Source organism: Hakea prostrata, chromosome 3 (genome assembly GCF_041222555.1).
Source record: "Hakea prostrata isolate BN-2017 chromosome 3, UWA_Hpros_2, whole genome shotgun sequence".
Classification (NCBI taxonomy): Eukaryota; Viridiplantae; Streptophyta; class Magnoliopsida; order Proteales; family Proteaceae; genus Hakea; species Hakea prostrata.
Genome location: NC_142602.1, coordinates 73,626,231 through 73,645,573, shown reverse-complemented (window position 1 = coordinate 73,645,573; position 19,343 = coordinate 73,626,231). Strand labels below are relative to the sequence as shown.

The 19,343-nt window shown below is 41.5% G+C and overlaps 1 protein-coding gene across 1 annotated transcript; it reads left to right on the top strand.

Moving 5' to 3' along the window:
* The first annotated feature begins 840 nt into the window (after window positions 1-840).
* LOC149023039 (uncharacterized) lies at window positions 841-18,436 on the top strand. The gene is made up of 2 exons (XM_089150903.1): window positions 841-1,693; window positions 17,541-18,436. The coding sequence occupies exons 1-2, from the start codon at window positions 1,408-1,410 to the stop codon at window positions 17,897-17,899; spliced, it is 645 nt and encodes a 214-aa protein (XP_089007029.1). The 5' UTR covers window positions 841-1,407; the 3' UTR covers window positions 17,900-18,436.
* The last annotated feature ends 907 nt before the right edge of the window (window positions 18,437-19,343 follow it).

Genomic DNA, 19,343 nt, shown 5'->3' with positions numbered 1-19,343 from the left:
CAAACACTCCAGTCAGTTGTTGCTCTCCGTTCATCCCCATTCCAGTCGTTACCGCCTGTAATGGGGTTTTTTTTTTTAATTTTATTTTATTTCCTCATTATATAATTCATAATCTTTCAATCATGTTATTTTTACAAGAACAGTTATATGTTGAGAAAAAAAATCATAATTTCGAGGAAACACAAAAATGGGCCAGAAAAGGCCCCAAAATAGATGTTTACATGATAGCCCATTAAAAGTCAAAGTAGTACATATAGATGTGAATACCTAATTAAATTCTCAATTTATTTGAGGAGTAGGTTGCTTCTTCCCCCCCCCCCCCCCCTCTTCTGTGAAATGTAAATTTATCAACAAGAACCATGAAATCATTTTGATTCATCTCCTTCACATAGAAAAAGAAATCGGGAGTGGAAAATGGTTGGACTATGAAACACATAACCTTATCAACAAAGCCTTCTTGACTAAGTTAAAACGACATAATTGATACACCTTAAACAATATATGATAAGTCAAGATCCTCGTCTGCAGAATCTCTTTTAAGAGTGAAGTATCTTTAGTATATTTGTAACAACAAAAATAAAAAAAGGAGTATCAGAGAATACACTACCTTTAGAACATAATTAAATAATCACTTTAACTTATCAAATCCTTATTTATGAACTAACCTTTATAGTTTATTCTACCTAAAGTAAGACTTTCCAATTATTTAAGTAATTATCAATATATTTTCCTCTTTCTTAGGCTCTTATCCTTATTTTCCAAATTTTTATATTGTATTACTCCATCAACCTTTAGGTTTAAAGATTAAACACACTTTTCTCTTCACAAATCACATCAGCTTTAGCTACGAATAATGCATACAAATGTAATGAACGCCTAGTTTACTACATATTCAGTGACATTAGGTGAGGATTTGCGTGTTTGGAAAGGAAAGGGAAGCTAAAAGCAAAAGCCAACAGAAATGAAAAGGATGCTTCTTCCTGATTTTCCTTTTTTTTGGGGGAGAAGCTCTACCTCCTTCAGCCTCATTTATTAACAAACCCATCATACTCTTATTAGTGTAGCATGTCAAATTGTCAATAGACAATCTTCTCTTGCTGTTTGATGTTTCTTTGACTTTTCTTTGACTCTCATGTCATTTGGGTAGAAAATCCGCTTACCAATTATTCTCTGTCGCACAGAAAATTCGATCGCGACTGCGTGTGGTGTGGTCAGATGGAGAGCTGAGCCTGAGAGTATCTGCAAAAGAAAACTCGTGCTTCCTTGGGACTTCATCCTTAAAAGGAAGTTCTTGGGAGGTGGGCTTGCTTGTTACGTTATCATTTTGCCCCTAATTGAGAATTTGGCGATTGTTAAGAACTTTTAAGGATATTAACCGTAAGTAGTGAAGTGGGTTTTGTAGCAGAGATGATTCAGCTATTGTTCTTGGTACTTTTTGCTGAAGGGGTTGTGGCGTTTCTTCTCATGGTGAAGATTGGGCCCTTGAGGGAGCTGGTGATGAGAAACTTGGACCAGCTGAAAATGGGGAAAGGCCCCCCCACTGTGAAGACCATCGCTGCGACCATGTCCGTGATTTTCGCTTCGAGTGTTACAAGCATTCTCAAGATCCAGAACAAAGGATCTAAGATTGGGGCTCTCACTCCCATGGATCAAGTTCTCTGGAGGACTCATCTGCTAGAGGCTTCACTCATTGGTATGACATTGTCTATCGCTTCTCTTCATACATCGTTTGACATTTTAATTTACTCTTACCACTTCCCTCCTCTTTTCCCATGTTGTTTCGGCAAGTGATTCGAAATTTTGGCTCCCATAGATCGTCTCCTGTTTATCTGGAACCCATATCGTTCAAATCGTAATTTTTTCTTGATTTATAGAAAATTTGTATGCTATGATCAACTCTCATTCAGGAACTTTACAAGAAACCCTGAATGTAGAGGAAAAAAAGCTTGGTTGTCATTGTTCTGTAGCTTTATTTATGGTAATACTTTGGAGAAGCAAAGTTTATCTCCTCAATCGGTGATTAGAAAATTCATTTGTTGCTTGATTTGATAAATTAATGGTGCTGCTCGGCTAGGCATCGAGCAGAGTTTATCAGTTTAATTGTTTCGTGAAAACTGCATTTTTCGCTAGATGTGATAAAGAAGGTGAGCAGAAGATCCCTTGGTGTTAAATCTGCATCCTGATACGGATTGATTCAGCAAGGTTCCCACCAATCTTGATAAATGCTGGATGACGTTGATGTTTGAATTGCACTTGGCATAAGTAAAAGTAATTCTAAAGCCGATATTGACACATTGTTGATATCGACTGAGTGGTGTAGAAAGTCTGGATGATGAGAACCACTGCGGTATCAAATCAGTTGATACGCACTAGGATGCCAGGTGGTGATAGATTTTTAAGTGGCATCAGTATGGTGGCTGGTACTTGGAAGTCTCTCTGATTTCTGTCAGTTGCTACACCAAGCAAAACTTAATTGGCACTCTTTCACAATACCTTATATTGGAAGAATGTGGCTGTTGAGATGGGAGGTAAGGCCATGAAGCCTTTCTTTGTTTTGACCTCACAATGGATTTTAGAAAGTTACATGATGGTACTCATATTGTAACATGATCGAAGGGATTTCATTATTGACATTGATGTCTCATGCATCATTACTAATTCTGTCTGCTCCTTACTATACAATTTCTTATTAGTCTTTACGATTATTTTGGTCTTCCTTAAATTTTTTTCTTGGATCAATAGTTGAACCGCCAGTACACGGCCACTTGCAAGGCATTTATGCCCTCTGTAGATAATTGTGGTACTAGGATGTATCATGAACTGTGAAAATGTCATGGGAAAGTTATCCTTTTGTTGTGAGGAAATTGCCGGGTGTTGATGAGATATCCATATCATTTAAATGCAAAGTTAAGGTTAAGAGAAACATAAAGAAATATTCTTTTAATAATCAAACATTTCTTTTCATTTTCATTTTCCTAGGCCTAGTTATCGGGTGGATTTATCTTCTTTTTTATTTAATTAAACTTTTCAGTTTTCCATTCGAGTCTTGTAAGTTTCTATCCGGGAGTCCAAAACTTTGGGTTAAGTAACTAACTTTGCATGGTATTAATTTCTAAATAATTTGGTTCTTTATTGGAGTTGACTTCTAGGTGATCATTGATCTATCCCGAGGGTCATTTTTATTATCTTTTATATTTATACACTAATGTAATCCAAGGGACATGCCTTGGTGCAATGGGGGTGAACCACAGTTGTAGCCTGAGGTCAGGCATCGATACAATCTCTCAGAAAAAATTACTAGGGTAAGGCTGCATAGGAAAATTGCCTCTTGGACACCGCTTATGCAGAAGCCTTCGGCACCAGATTTGCCTTTTATGCTTATGTGATCCAATGATGAAAGAAAGATGTGATGAATGAATGATTGTATGTTGGATTATGTGGAAATCGAAAGGTGTGTTTGATCACCTTCTATCCATCCCCGCTGCCTAGCCTCTTTTTTTTTCTCTCTCTTATATTTCTTCCCCTTATCTTCTTTAACTTTGACACATTTCTTTATCTCCTACTGAACCTACACCATCATCCATTAAACCTGCAACTTCGTTTGACCTTTCGTCTTCTTCATCACCTACAGTGTACCTTTTCACCCTCTTTAACTTTTTTTTTTAACCTTTGGCAGGTGATCCTCCAAAATTGTACTTCACAGAAAATGTTGGCAACTCTTAACAGTTGAATTGAGAATTCAAGGTCTAGACTGGTCATGTCATAAATTTAATCTTCAAATTCAATTATTTATCCTCCCATGCAACAGCAGATGCCCCCTCCCCATGATTATACGTGCAACCCCCCTCTTCCCCCAGTCCCATGCACCATCTTCAGAGTCCTAGATTTTCTTGATGGTTTATTTTGCAACCTGCCCAACTCAGATTAGAACTTGACTTGTTGGCAGTGACCTTCGGTCAATCTGTCCACAAGATTTGGGGTACATCAGAGTGTCCACTTGGCCGGTTTGATGTTGCATGCAACTCCTGAAAACCACCCAAGTTAGTGATCCATAACCATACTCTTCGATCTGGGGGTTATTTGCTTTAAGAGTCCAGACCGATATGGAGAATAAACCAGGGCAATACTCTTAAGTGTTTCTGTTGGGTAGTCTACCTGAATAGAATCTTTTCTTCAAAAGATAAAAATATTAGCAATAACTAGAGATTGTATTTTATTGATCAATATGCTTCTGAGTGGATGGGCAAAGCTGCATTGGTTGCGAAGATTAGATTGCTCCATTTTTAGCAAGTGCTCATGGGTGGAGACTCTGTAAATAGCCCCTCTGCGAAGCAGGGGTAGGGCTGCATACATTATGACCTCTCCGACTCTGCAGTGGGCCAGCACAGGAGCGTCATGTAACAGATACTACCTCTTGGTACAACTGAAGTGAAATTGTTGGAAACTACTTAGGGTCTACAGAAAGCCAAAAATATGCACGAGTAACCCATGACCGGATACATCAACAGTAAGCATTGGATCTCAGGTGGAAGAGAAACAGGTCCCATATGGCTCCAGTGAACTCTTCAGTTGCCATGACCCAAACAAAATTCATGGCAGTATCAGTACAGATCCTGTGGAACCTCCTAGTATTGTCTTAAAAGATTTTTCTATACCATTCCTTCTGCGAACCCCAACATTGTAGCTTAAGGGATCAACGCTACAGCACTTCATCATAAGGTTTCCATTTTTTTTGGGTGAATAAAACTGTGCTATAACAGCACAAAAAGGAAAAGAAGACAAGAGGGGGAGAAGGGGGGGGGGCACTAGGATAGACAGACCTAGGAGTAATAAAGGTGAATCTAATCCCTATGTAACGACCTTGAGTCTGTTCCTTGGGGAGTCTAACAGGGGTTTCGGAACAAGAAGAGAAAGTTTGGAGCCGACATCTGTATAGATAGCCTTCCAGATCTGCTCAAGAGGTCTGGATTTGGAGGTCCATTTGTGGAAATTTTGCTCCATCCAAATATGAGAAACACACGCGTCGAAAAGAAGCTTTCCTACTCTGTCAACAATAGTGGAACCACCAAAGGAGGAGGTGACTAGCGGCACTCTGGCTCAAATGGCTGAGGGTGTCTACTATGGGGCCTGATGGAAGCTAGTGCACAGGCCCAGATGGGCTTAGAAAGGGGGGTTGGTGAAGAACAGATGGCTAAAGTCTTCTCAGGGTAAAAGATGCAAGAGTGGGGAGATTGGATGGCTAGGCTAATGAGAAGGGATTCGGTGGGAAGGAAGTGAAGGGTTGTGGGGATGTGGCCTTGGAACCAGACTAGAATACACCAAAAGACCTTGGGTGGAGAGTAGGGATAAGGAACCAGATGTGGTTGAGCTCCTTTTGGGGGGGGGGGGGATTTGGAGGGATGACCCAATTACCAAAAGAGATGAAGAGGAAAGAGGGGATTCTTTGGGGATACTTGAAGAGTAGACAGCTCTAGCCCCCACAAGATTGAAGAGGATACCTAGAGGATGTCAAGGGCTGAGTCAGAAGGAAATATTGGAGCTTCCAAAGATGGAAAAGGAAATAGCTGTAAAGGTAAGGGGGAGGGGGAGGATAAATCTCCAACTCCTGGTGATGTAAGCAAGCCTACCCCTCGTTCCCGAATCATAAATTGGACCCAAGAACCAAGCCCATTGGCACACCAAGTGGGCTGGCTGAACCCTACAAGGGGTAATTTGGTATTTTTCCCACTTATTTTGGACACTAAAGTAGTCTAGTAATTTTCTTTTTATTTTTTTAAGTCCATATCTACTTTTGTTTCTTTAATTGAGTTAGTATTGACAGTCCTAGTCAGAGAGGGATTCCCAGTTGGAATCAATTTTAAAGTGAGATTCTACTTAGTTTCTACTTTCTTTCTTTCTTTCTTTCTTTTTTTATTTTTTTATTTTTTATTTTTTATTTATTATTATTTTTTAAGATTCCTTTTTAGAGGTTGTTTATTTATTGAGTTGTAAAGGGGATCCTAAACTATAAAGGATTCCGTAGTTGACTCCAATTTGGTTTCCTCGTTTAAGTCCAAGCCTTTTCCCTCCAGTCGTAGGCTATTTAAAGCCCTCACCTCCTTGTGAACAAATCAGTTGAAGTTTAATAAAATCAAAGACTTGGAGTTGTGGGAAACATAGCCCATGACCTGGGATAGAAGTTTATTGAGTGCTTTACAGGTCCAGCTTATTATTCATCATCTTCAAGTGTGGTGACAGCCAACTTCAACTCAAATTCAGAATTCAGACCTTCCTGACCAGTAAGTACACCCCAGCCCCTCCCCCACCCTAAACCCCCTTCCCTACCCGTCTCAGACCCCTGTTCCCCTTTTTCTGAACCTTGCGGCAGCAAGCCGCCACCCTTCCCTCTCTTTCTCTCCTAATCGCAGCCCTTCCACACCCCTCCCAAACCTTGTGGCAACCCCTCCCCAGCCCTTCTCTCCCTTCCACCCCCTTTTCTCTTTTTTTACTGGATCTTGTGGTAGCATTAGAAGAAAGAAAGAAATTCAGAAACGAGCAAAAAGAAAAGAAAGGAAAGAAAGAAAAGAAAAGAAGCAAGAAAGAAAAGAAAAGAAAAGGAAGAAAGAAAGGAAAGAGAGAAGTAAGGTTGATCAAGAAGGACTGGGAAAGCTCAAGATCCATCCAAGAGTTCCAGAACTCCATCAAGATCAATCGAGAATCCTATAACAGCCCACATCTTTACGCATTCCTTCATCCATCCATCCCTAAACCCTCCCTAGACTCAACCGCAAGCTTCCCTTTCCATCCTTGGTAAGTTTGGTAAACCCAAAGCCATAATTCTTCCCTAAACCCATCCCATCTTGATTTCATTAAACCTTAATTTTCCAAAATGCCTTCCTTTCTTAATTAAACCAACCCATTTAGATTTTGTTAACCAAACCTTTCCCATGTTTTCCCCCCCAATACCCTAAATCAACCCAAAATCTATACCATCTTACTGATTGTTACACCCAAATTTTCCCTAGACCTTCCCATATTAATCCTTCGTTTGCTTGTTCACAAGGAAAGGATCCTGGAGTAGACCTAATTTTAGGGATTTAGTTGCAGATCTCAAAACCCTAGAATTTAGGTTACATCACCCAGAAGGGTTGGGAGGGGAGGGGATAGTCTAAATAGAGTCTTTCTTTGGAGATAGGAGTAGAGATAATTGTCTGAAATGGAATTCTCTTTTGAAGAGATTTTCTGGAAGAGCTTGAAGAGGCTGGCAACATTGTAATCCCTAATCCTTCTTAATGCTAAGGCCGCTTTTGGATTTGGGTATACAAATAGAAGCCCAACTGATAGGGTGGAGAAACTTGGAGGATTCTTGACCTTTCCAAAAGGTAGCTGCAGAAGAGGGATTCCATAGTGTGGATAGTGAATTTAGGGAGAGCAAAGGTTCTACACCAGTAGATCTTGGAGGACTGGAGAACAGATCTGATGAGCACAGCTCTCAGAAGGTTTCCATTTCTTTGGTTGTTTTGGTATTTTACAAATTTATGAATAGTAGAGAAAACGATATTGTGGTTCAAAGACGGACTACATTTGTCTTTTGAATCCTGAGTTGAAAGGTTTTGATAGAATCCTCCTGTGGTTTATCTTACTTAACTAAGTTGTTTAATAACATTAAGTACAACTGTACAAGGAATATGGCAAATGAATGGAGGAGTAATATTGTGGATCTGATTTATGAAAATCAGTGTGATATTCAGAGCTGCAGCAAAATCAAGGCATAAAACTTAATAAGTCATGCCACTAAATTATGGAAGAGGGTAATGAATCCCACCCAAGATAAAAAAACAGTTACAATGGAGAAACAATTTGGTTTCTATGCCGGGAAAAATCCATGATGGGAGCTATATACTTATGAGACTTATAGAAAGATGGGACAATTTCCTAGATTCACTAAATTAAAGAAGATCAATCTTTAAGCCCTTACTTGTTTGTGCATATCATGGATGATCCAACCAAAAACATTCCAGGTGAGATTCCTTGATATATGTTTTTTGTTGATAATATTGTTTGTTGGTTGTGACAAGAGCAGGAGTTAAAGCCAAGATGGAATTACAGAGATCAAACTTAAGATCATAAGTTGTAAGAAATTTAGAATGAGACAGAGTGGACAGTGTATTTTAGTCAGACTAGGACATAAATTGAGGTGGTGAAAAATGATATGTCAGAGATCCTGCAAAATCATTATTTTAGATATCAGACCCCGGTAAGTAAAGAAGGTGATACAAAGTATGATATTCCATAGAGCATTAGAAAAGGATAATAAAATGGAGAGGTGCACCCAAAATATGTGATTGATTTTCTCATTAAAACTTAAGGAAAAATTATTTCACAATCATTCAACTTACTATGATGGATGATGAGGAATGCTGGGGAATTATTTAATCATGTAGATAGACTTAGTGTAGTAGCACAGTAGCAAGGATATAGTAAGAAATGATCATATAAGAGATGATTTGGGAATAGCTTTGATATGCAGTAAGCTGTGCGAAAGTCATTGGAGGTGGCATGTGCATGTTCAGCGGAGGCCTTTGGATGCTCCAATGCGGGTGAGTGATTTGCTTCGTATTGGAGTAACTGAAAAAAAAGCTAGGGACAGACTGAAAACAACACTAGGAGTAGTGGTGTGGAAAGGCATGCATACTATTCCGTGTGATGTAGATCCTAGGCATAAACAGTCCAAAAGGACAAGATTAAGCCACCTTAACAGGTTTTTTGAAGGCCAAGAAAAAAACACCTAAAGTCTTTTCGCGTTACTGTTCGCATGAATTGTGTCATAGCCCCAAATTTCACTTGGTGAGATGATTTCTAGATCTTTTTTTTTTTTGGTGGGGTGGGCCAGTGGGGTGGAGGGGTGGGGGTGGGGCAGGATCAGATTGCATGGAGGCTTTATGCACGTGATTTAGGAGATATCTTGCTAACCCCTTACCATGATCTTCCCTCTTCACTGCTCCAAAACCCCAACTAACCTGTTTGTCTGAACCTCACCTTTATCCCCCCCCCCCGGGGTCCCCTTCTGGGTCCTCCTTTGTATCCCCTGCCCCTCTGCTGCTCTTGCTCTTAACAGGTTTTTTGAAGGCCAAGAAAAAAACACCTAAAGTCTTTTCGCGTTACTGTTCGCATGAATTGTGTCATAGCCCCAAATTTCACTTGGTGAGATGATTTCTAGATATATTTTTTTTTTTTGGTGGGGTGGGCCAGTGGGGTGGAGGGGTGGGGGTGGGGCAGGATCAGATTGCATGGAGGCTTTATGCACGTGATTTAGGAGATATCTTGCTAACCCCTTACCATGGTCTTCCCTCTTCACTGCTCCAAAACCCCAACTAACCTGTTTGTCTGAACCTCACCTTTATCTCCCCCCCCCCCGGGGTCCCCTTCTGGGTCCTCCTTTGTATCCCCTGCCCCTCTGCTGCTCTTGCTCTTGAACCAGGCATCTCTCATTAGAAATTTACATTGGTTGGGTAGTTTCTTGGCCCTTGCCCCTCCATCAATGTAGTAAAACCTCCCTCTTTAAGCAATGGTATCTGGGGCAACCTGGAAGTCTTTCTTCTTGACAATGACACGTTCTTATTCAACCTTTCCTCCACAGAAGACAAGGATAGGGCTATCAATGGATCTCCATGGCTTGTAAGTGACCTACCAATTTTTTCTCAAGCAGTGGGAACGATCTTCCCTCCTCTATAAGATCGACTTTATTTCTCCTTTTATGGATTAAGTTGCCTGGTTTGCCTCTGAAGTTTTGGAATGTAAAATGCTTGAGCAGGATAGGCTCAGTCGTTGGCCTCCCCCTCCGCTCTGATGTTTGAAAGATGAGAATGGACCGCTTGTCCTTTGCTCGCATCTTTGTTGACATCTCCGCCTCCAAGCCTCTGCCTTCCCACATTTTGGTTGAAGACGACCATGAGTTTTCGTTTGAATAGCCTGTAACATATGATTGGGTTTCTTCGCAATTGTTTGAAATGCTTTGGCCAGGTTGCTAATATTTGTAGCAACCGTTTGTCTACAGCAGCCATCAACGACGCTGCTCCTTCTATAATGGTTGCCTTAAACCCTCCTGGGCCTATAATCCTTGCGCAAACACCCATCGATGTTCGCAAACCCAGTTGGGGTCAGAGGCGCTTCAAAGGTGGCACCAATCTGGCACTAGATCTCTACTTCCCAAGAAATTGCCAACAATCGCTACATCCCGCTGAATTTGGCTCGCTGATGGCTAGGCTCGCCTGCTCTTCTTCCCTCACGGGCCTGAATTGTTTCTTTCCTCTGAGATGGATCCTTGCGCCTTTGCAACCCTGCGGTCCTCTGACCCTGTGCTCACCTTGATCTCCCCTCCTTTGTTTAAAACTGTTGTACCCTTGCTCCCCAGCTTCCCCTGCTCTTGAACTGCTGCCCCTGTTGCTGCTCTCTCGATTTTTTTTCCCTCTTCTCTCTTCTCCTCCTGTGAGTTCCCCCTCCCTTTCTCTTGTCTCTCAACTACTGTCATGTCCCTCTCTCAGGCCCCCTGTTTCCCTTTTCTCTGTGGGCTTACGTACCTGCCCCTCTTCCTCTTCTCACACTCACTCTGGGCTGGCCTAGTCCACCTAATCCCCCTTTCACTCTCGACCTAAACCCTCTCCTCCCCCTAATCCCCCTCTTACCTCCCTCCCCCCCACCCATTCGGCCACTCCTCCCCCTTCCTTGGCCCATCCCAAGCCCACTGTGCCCCCATCTCTCCCTTCTCCTCTTGCGGCCCACCCTTCCCTCCCCTCCCCCCCCCCCAGCCCTCTAACCAGTCCCCTGAGTTTCCCCCTTCTCCCGTCTCTTCTTGGGCCGACATTGCCCATGTTACCCCCTTCTTCCCCTCTCTCTTATTCCTTAGGCCCTACCCCCATTTTTCTTCCCTTCTCAGCCCACTTTTCTTCTCCTTCTATGGGGACAGTCCCTGCTTGCTCTTCCCAGCCGTCCAATCACCATCCTCAGGCTCAAATTTCGATAATTGAGGGTAGTTATGGCGGGCAGGTGGCCTCCTGCAATACTGAGACTGGGGGTTCTTCTGATTCTAAACCCCTTCTCCTCCGCTTTAGGGTCGTAATGGAAGTAGCTAATCAAATAAAGGGTGCCATCACCTAGACGAAGACTTAATTGTGGAGCTCAAGTCTTCTAGACAGAAGAAGAAGAATTTTGGGAAAAAGTAGTTTTGTACTTGGAGTTTGTCTTGGCTCTTTAATCTCGGCCTTTAGTGCCTAGTTTCTTTCTTTGCTGTGCTTTTCTTAGGGCCTGTTAGTTTTGGGGGGGCTTTGTCCTTTGCTTTCTTCTTTCACTCTCTCCCCCTTCCCTTCTCTTCTTTTGGCTAATGAACTATTTATTCATTGAACCCCCCCCCCCCCCCCCCCAAAAAAAAAAGGGTTAATGTATGAGTAAGGTCCCAAGAAATAATTTTCAATATCTGTCTGAATATTGGTTGCTCATGATGTAGTAATAGTGAGAAGCATAATCTGTCAAAAGTAGCAGTAGATACTAGCAGAAAATATTGTGTGATTTTAGTTGATCCAATATCAGCGGGTCAGAAGGACGTCGTAAGATAGGTGGATAGAACAGGATATGATATCCGTTTCTCAGGTCTGAGAAAACTGAGAAAAGACAAGAGTAGCAAGGAGATGTAATATTCCGGCCACCAAAAGAATCTTCTAGCAGTGACCAAAGGTTCCTTCAAATAGGTTTAGAAATCCTCAGATAAGCAGTAACATTACCATGCTGATCTAGGGACAAGCGTGTAACTTGTGGGGCTATCAGTGGTACTCCAGAAAACTTGATAGCAGTAGATTGCTAATGGTCCAGCACCCACAGACAGTAGCATATAAGAGGACAATGGTACTACTGAAGGGAGTACCGCTGAGAACTAAAGCTGAAGACTGCAAAGTGATCTGAACACTAAAGCAGGAATTAGAAGGTCGCAAAAATGTCAACAGATACCCTGAACAAAAAGAACATCCACAGGGAAGTTTGGCTGGCCCAGATTAGGAAAATCAAGCCACCAAAGTGCGACCCAAGTTGCACTGAGTCAGCCTCCAGTGAGATAGAGGTAGCCGTCAAGGAAGCAGCAACATCAGCAGGTTATATGAAGAAACTGAACTTCGAAAATTGCTGGAAAAATACCCTGAATCAGCAACAATAATATGTAGAAGACCTAGTTCATGTTTCTAATCCAATAACTAGGACAGAAGTAGAAAATAGGCAGCACAAAGAAACTGCTGCAAGTCGAACTGATTGAGTCTCAACTCTCAACTCTTCCCTACCGCTATAAAATAGTAACCAGAAGAGTTACAACTATCAAGTAATTCCTTGAATAACAAGATAAAATAAAATACAACTCCTAATCTAACTAGAAATGGAAATCTAGCCCATGGTTCAAGATCTCAATCTCGAGGCCATCTCGCCAACTTAAAATAGAGAGTTGGCTTGCTAGGCGAGATCTCACCGAGTTGGTGGGAAATTTTCTCCCCAACTTGAGGGGTATTAGGGGTCATCTGGGGTTAAAGTTGCTGGCCAGCCTATTTCAGCTCTCCTAAACGCAATGGTGACCTCAGATTCATGAACAAATAGTGTAAATGTAAGTTATACTTTGGACCCTCAATTGAGAAATCACTGTGGTGGAGTAAAACCTTGAATGGCCTATGGTACACATCATATATTCATACATTAATGCTCAAAGTTGAAAATTCAAACAAGTTTAATACATTAGACATGTTCATAATTCAATTATCAGAGTTAACTTGAGAATCTAGACTAACCTATGTGCTGCATTGTAGGCCACTTCCTTGGTTCTTGGCCCCCTTTCCACATTGTAAAATTTTCCATGACCAAACAATGGAAGCCATCTGGCATTCTCGAAACCTTCTTGGTCGATGATGGGTTCTTCTTGTTCAAGTTTTCAGATGAAGTAGACAAAGAAGGGCTCTTGAAGGAGGGTGATGTGAACACAAGGACCCCCCCTAATTGGGTCCCAAGATCTAGATCCAAGTGGCCAATCCAAGCTGGCTGAATGCCCCCCCCCCAGGGTATTTTGGTCATTTACCAGCCTCTTTCAATATGGGTCTAGATAGATTCCCCTTGATCCAAGGGTCATGGATCTACTTCTGGTTTTTTGCTTGAGTTAGTAGTTTGGAAGTTATTTGAGAGTTTAACTTGTGTTGAGTTAGTTGTGGATAAGATAAGATTCATTATCCGAAGGGGTTTTTATCTTTAGAGTTGTTTTTATTTGGAAGTGAAGTTTAAGTCCCAAGTCAAGTGTCTTTACAAGATTCTAAGCCTAGGGTTGTGGTCACATAGTAATTTGATTACGTTTTGAGTGTTTTGGTCTAAAGTTGGGATCCTTATCTCTTAGGCTGCGTTTGTTTGCTGGAAAAAAGGTGGGGTGGGAAAAAAGGGGTGGAAAAATTCTTGAAAAGAGTGTAGATTTTTTATTTTTCCCTTAAATCCCAAAATGGTAGATTGTTTGGTTGCTTGGGGTGGGAAAGTGAGAGACAAGTTTCCTTGAATCAAGGAAACTTGTCTGGTGATGTGGCAGCCCAACTTTTCCACCCCAAGCCATTTTAAAACCCCACATATTTGGTGGGACTTTGTGGGAAAGTTGGGAAAAGTAAAAAGTGGGACCCACCACTATCACTTTTCCACGAAATCCTTTCCTTTCCTTTCCTTCTCCCTCACCCCACTACACATGGGACCCACATGTTTTTTTTTTCCACCCCTTTTTTCCCACCCCACCTTTGCAAACAAACGCACCCTTAGGGATTCCCAACCCCAGTTGAAGTCTTTTATTTTTAGGCTATAAATAGCCTATTCTAGGCTTCTAGCATTGTAATATAGAGATTTGATGAATTTAAGAATTTGAGTATTGCCTGAGTGAGTGGCAGGGTTCCTTTGAGGGGGACCCTGCGGTTGTCTATTGAGAGCTTTCACGCAGTCAATAATCAAGTTCAGAAGGTCAATTCAGCAAATCCAGCAAGTTCCTTTGACATTCCAGCCTATTTCATCAATCCCCAAGTAAGTAGAAGATTCCAACACCAGCCTCACCCCCACTGTAGCCTCTCCAGCCCCCTCCCCTTGTGTTTGAGCCTCGAAAACCTCCTCTCCCTATTGCAATTATCCCCTGCCCCTTCTCCTCTAGTTTCCTTCAAGCCCTAGACCCTCCCTCACGCATTCCCCTCTTTTCCCACGGCAGCAATATCCTACTCCGATTGGGAAACCCTAATTCCCAGCCTCTTTCACCTCCATTAGGGTTGCCCCTAATCCTAAGCCCTGCCAGTATTTCTGCAATTCAATTTTATTTTGCCGAATTTTAAGAAAACCTGCACTTCATCTTTTTCCTTGAGATTCTGCAGAATTTTTATTTTATTGAAATCTGACTTTATCTCAAGTTCTGAACATATTATAAGTTCCAGACCAACCACCTCAGTTCTGAACCTGCTGAACAGCAGCTCCTGTGGCTCTGAACTACAGTTACAGCAATCCCCTCCCCCATCCCTAACCCTAGCTGAGTCTTTCCTAAACCCTTCAAATTTCAAATCTGAGTTTCAGTTTACAGGAAGATTCAGATCCGAATCTCAGTCCTAGCAGGCTTTAAAGTACCTTAGAAACCCTAAAAACTCTTCTGCCTTTGTTGGACTTTCCTAGGCAAACCCTAAGTCTAGGGAAATTATTAAAATGCCCCTAACCCTAGACATGGTTTACATCAGAGGGTCTTGAATGCTAGTAAAGAAACCGTTATTCCTCCGGCAATGGCATCATGAATTGCAACTCACCTGGGAGGATTTCTCTTCATTACCTCTTTGGGTTTCATTTCTTTGGCTCCCCCACCATTACTGGTGTGCTGAGGGGTTGAGCCTAGTGAGCTCTGCTCTTGGCACTTCACTCTTCTTAGACAAAAGAACTCTAGCAAAAGATCACCTAACCATTGTCCGAGTCTGCATCAAGGTCTCGGCAAAGACCCCCTTCCCTCTATGATATCTTTCAAAGAAGAATCAGGTTCTGCCTACTCTCAGGAAGCCGTTATGACTGGAGACCACCCCGTTGCCTAATTTGCAGCAGTTTTGGCCACCATTCCTGTGCAGAGAAGCCCTCTCAGGAGTCTTAACAAAACATCCATTGATGTCTTGCCCAAAGGCAGATCTAGGTCAGCCAGGCTAAAAGTCCGCCCTCTGCTTATGCCTAAGGCCAGACAACACTCCTTGACCTGAACCATTTCTCTCTCTTGGACCCTAAAATCCTTGCTTCAGTTGAAAATTCCTGCCGTCCCCTGCCGTGGCTGCCCCCTCTGCCTCTGCGGAAGTAAACCCTCCTCTTTCCCCAACTCCCCATTGCGCCCCACTCCTCTCTCCATCTGTCTTCCTTGACCTTGAATAGGCCTTCGTTCTCCCATAGGCCCCGTATCCTCCCCCCCGCCCCCCAAGCCCGTGTCTCCTCACACCCTCTCCCCCTCTCTAGAGCCTATTTGTAGCTCTCTTCTCAAGTCCTGACCTCTACCCAACCTCTCTAGACACGGCCCACTCCTTCCCCTTTGTAACCCTTCCCAACCCATTTCCCCCTCCCTTTCTATGCAGCCCATCCCCTCTATTCCCTCCAAATTGGCGATTTCTTATTTTTCAAAGAGCATAACCAGCCCCATCTTGTTCTCCCACTTCCTTGTGGCTTTGTCCCCTTTGAATTCCCCTTCAGAGGTTGCTGACGCTGATCCCTCTTTCCCTGACACCCATGAAGGTTTATTCCCCTCCTAGAGCCTTTGAAAGAAGCTAACCTGTTGAGAACACTATTGCTATTGAGGACACTGATATCCTTAAGGATTGCCTTGAGCTTGACTGCAATCACACCAGTTGTAGGCAAAGTAATCGTAGTACCAAGGGTTGTCATCATATGAATGGAGACTTTATTGTAGACTTTAAGTCTCATAGTAGGAGGAAGAAAAAGAACAAAGGGAGGAAGTAGATTCTAGTTTTCTTTCTTTTTGTTCCCTAAGCTTGCTTAGGTTTCCTGCTGATGTTTGTGTCTTAATTTGGTTAGGCTTGGTCCTTAGTGTGCTATTGTATCTACTCCCCTCCCCCTTTCTCTCCTTTTGGTTAATGAATTAATTTATTCATCAAAAAAAAAAAAAAAAAAAAAAAAAAAGAGGAAAGGAAAACATTAGGTTGTTGTAGATCACAGATGACTCCGCATTAGGTTGGTGCTAAACAACATTAAATGTTGTATACTAGACGGCATCAGGCTGTGAACCAAATAAATATGCATCATTGCTATATTCCAACATCAAAGATAAAGTTCTTGCTGATTACCTGAACATATATATGGTAATAATCTTCAACTGATGAGTGGATGACTCAAACATATTGATCTTCAACTGATGAGTTGAGCAGATGAGCATAGAAATCTGAAACAACAGCCAAAAATCTGAAGTCATCTTCAAGTCAATTGAAATGGAACCTTTCCAACAACTTGAACTCAGCCAACAGTTTCTAACCTCAGTGCTTTAAAAGCTGCCTTTAGCTCATCTTGAACAGAATTACAATGGCAAATTGGGGCCAGAAAAGAAGGCTAGCATTTTCATTACAACTGCAGGATGAGGTTTTTCTCTATAGATGCCTTCAACATTTAAATGCTGTTGCTGCTTCCTTTTTATTTATTTTGGGAGGGTGGGACTTGGTATTTTCAACCTCTATAGCACTGGCCAATATTCTGAAAAAAGAGTGGTGTTTCATATGCTAGGGTTATGTGAAATAGGGCTATGGGTCCTTAAAATGTAACTCGTGAATTGGAAAATGGTCTTTTATTAGTATATGCACTAACCATTGTGTTGCTGCATTAAACTCAGTATCACGTTATTGAATGTTGTTCATTTAATTTTTATGAGAAAATGAAACAATTAATAATACTACTCACATTAAGTGTTTATCTCCTTCCAAACAATTAGATTGTAAGTGAAAGAAATTGTGTACTTCTGAAAGTTTGAGCGTTTAGTCATGTCCATTAATCCAATGTGTTAAGAATGCCGATATATATTTAGTTTAATATCCTCTGATTCATATGATGTTTCTACATTGTTTGTTGTTGACCTAGTTTTTATGGATATTGTCATCTGTTCCTTACCATCTCATTGATGAACAGCTGTATACTGCTATTGTAATCATCAACCATTTATAGCGACTGGGGGCCCACAGGCCCGGGGGGAGGGGGAAAGTTGTGGTAGCAGCGGAGGTTTGAACCGATGACCTCCTTGGACTTACAGCCTCTACATAAGAGGCTGCCACCACTGCTAAAAGCATATCAACTGATCTACTGGATGGAAGAGTCATGATGCCAGGAAAATTGTTTATTGCCTGTACGGTTTGATTCAAGAGCTTATATGTGGCTCAAGCTTGGGATTATAGCAAGTAGTGAGGGACTCACATAACCCATCTTGTAAAGATATATGCTGTCGAAACAATTGATTATTGCCTGACGAAGTTTTTTCTAATTTATACCTAAAAATAGACTTAATATTGCAGGATATTCTTTATTTCTTGGATTTGTAATTGACCGTTTGCACCACTATCTACGCAAGTTATCCGGGTTTAGGGCATCCAAAAAAGAACTTGAGAAGATTCAGAAAGATCACCAGCATATCAAAGAGAAAGAAGAGAAAGCTTCCAAGGAACTCAAATTGCTCTTGGAAGAGATGTCAAATTTGACAGAAAACATGAAGAAGCTGAAATTGGAATGTGAAGAGAAGGATAAGAAGGTCCTTGCTGCTGAAGCTCATGTTGCTGCCCTTCAGAAACAATCTGAGGATCTACTTCTTGAGTATGATCGTCTGTTAGAGGATAATCAACATCTTCAGAGTGAGGCTCTTGGATATAGGAATTGAGGGGCTGGTGGAATACCAAACTTATTAGTTCTTCTTGGTTTGTATCTACATGCTGGTATCCTTCGGTCATCTCTCATTGGTCGGCAAGATTGATAAAAATCAACAGCTTCCTTATTGGGGACAATTTGAAAGAAAATTTTCCAGTTCCTTTTAGTAGATGCTGTTGAAAATTTTGTAATGTTTATTGTACAAGTTCTCCATCTAGATTTTTCCAGATTGTGTTGATTCTGACCCAAAATAGGTGAAATCTACAGGATCAAGAAGGCTGATCCGGTCCCTTACTGGTCAAATACCGTTGGATCATCAATGTAATTGAAAAGTTAGAAGAATATTAGCTCCATCATGAGTTTTATTAGGGCTTTCTACTTTTCTTTTTCTTTTTTCTGATTGTTTTGGTAGGAATGAGTTCTGTTGTGCTTTATTGAGAGCTTCTGCCCATTTAATGTGGTTACATAAGAAAAGGCTAATGGAGAGGTTTATTCCTTCCATACTCTTGATGCCATGGGAAGCAGGTCCGTGGGCAGTTTCATGCTTCACTGGCTTTGTTGCGCACCTGAAATTGTGCAATTCCTAGTGCGCATCACACTAAATTGAGTTGTCACTGCATCAGCTTGGATCTTCCAGGATGCAAGTAGGGAAAGTGGCTAAGGTTCTATATGGTTAGTAAAGTGGTTACACCAAAAAAACAAAAAATATATGGTTTGTAAAGTGAAGCACAGTGATACAATATTCCTTTATAAATGGATTTATAAATGGAAAATGAAATGAAATCAGGAATTTCTGGAGGCCACAGTAGCACCCTTTCGTAGTTAAAAAAATTCTATTTCATGAGTTATTTGGAATAGGAAAATCTGGAAGTAACCTATGCAGCAATGGCTGGGGGAACACGGTATCTTAACTTGAATTTTCTGAAAAATCAGCTTCTGTTAGTGATGGCAGTAACCATGGCTATCTTTGAACGTAACTGAGATTTCTATCATCAGTATTTATTTCCAAAGAAATCTTTACTTCTCAGCTTCCTGTTGTATCATTTATGTTTACAATCATGCCGAAAAGGATCCCAGATCTGTCAATGGAACAAGCTAGTACAGTTACCATGAGCTATAAGGCGAGACTCATTGACCCAGCTCCCCATACTGCAACCCTAAAGCCTTGAAGAAGAAGCGGTTTTGTCGGGACCCAGGTGCAAGCTGAAACATCAGCCAAAACTCTCTGAGATGATACATGGTGGTATTCTATAACAGCAGAGGAAGAATATGTTTTTGCAACTTTAGGCCATAAGATGCAGTGCAGTGCCTGACAAATGCAATTTCCAAAAAGGGCCAGAATACACCCTAAGCATTATCAAAGTGGTCCCAAGTAAGAACACTATCAATCCATCTCAATCTGGTAGGTTCGAGTTCTTTGTCTTACAGTATAACTGATGACAAAGCAGCACTTCAGC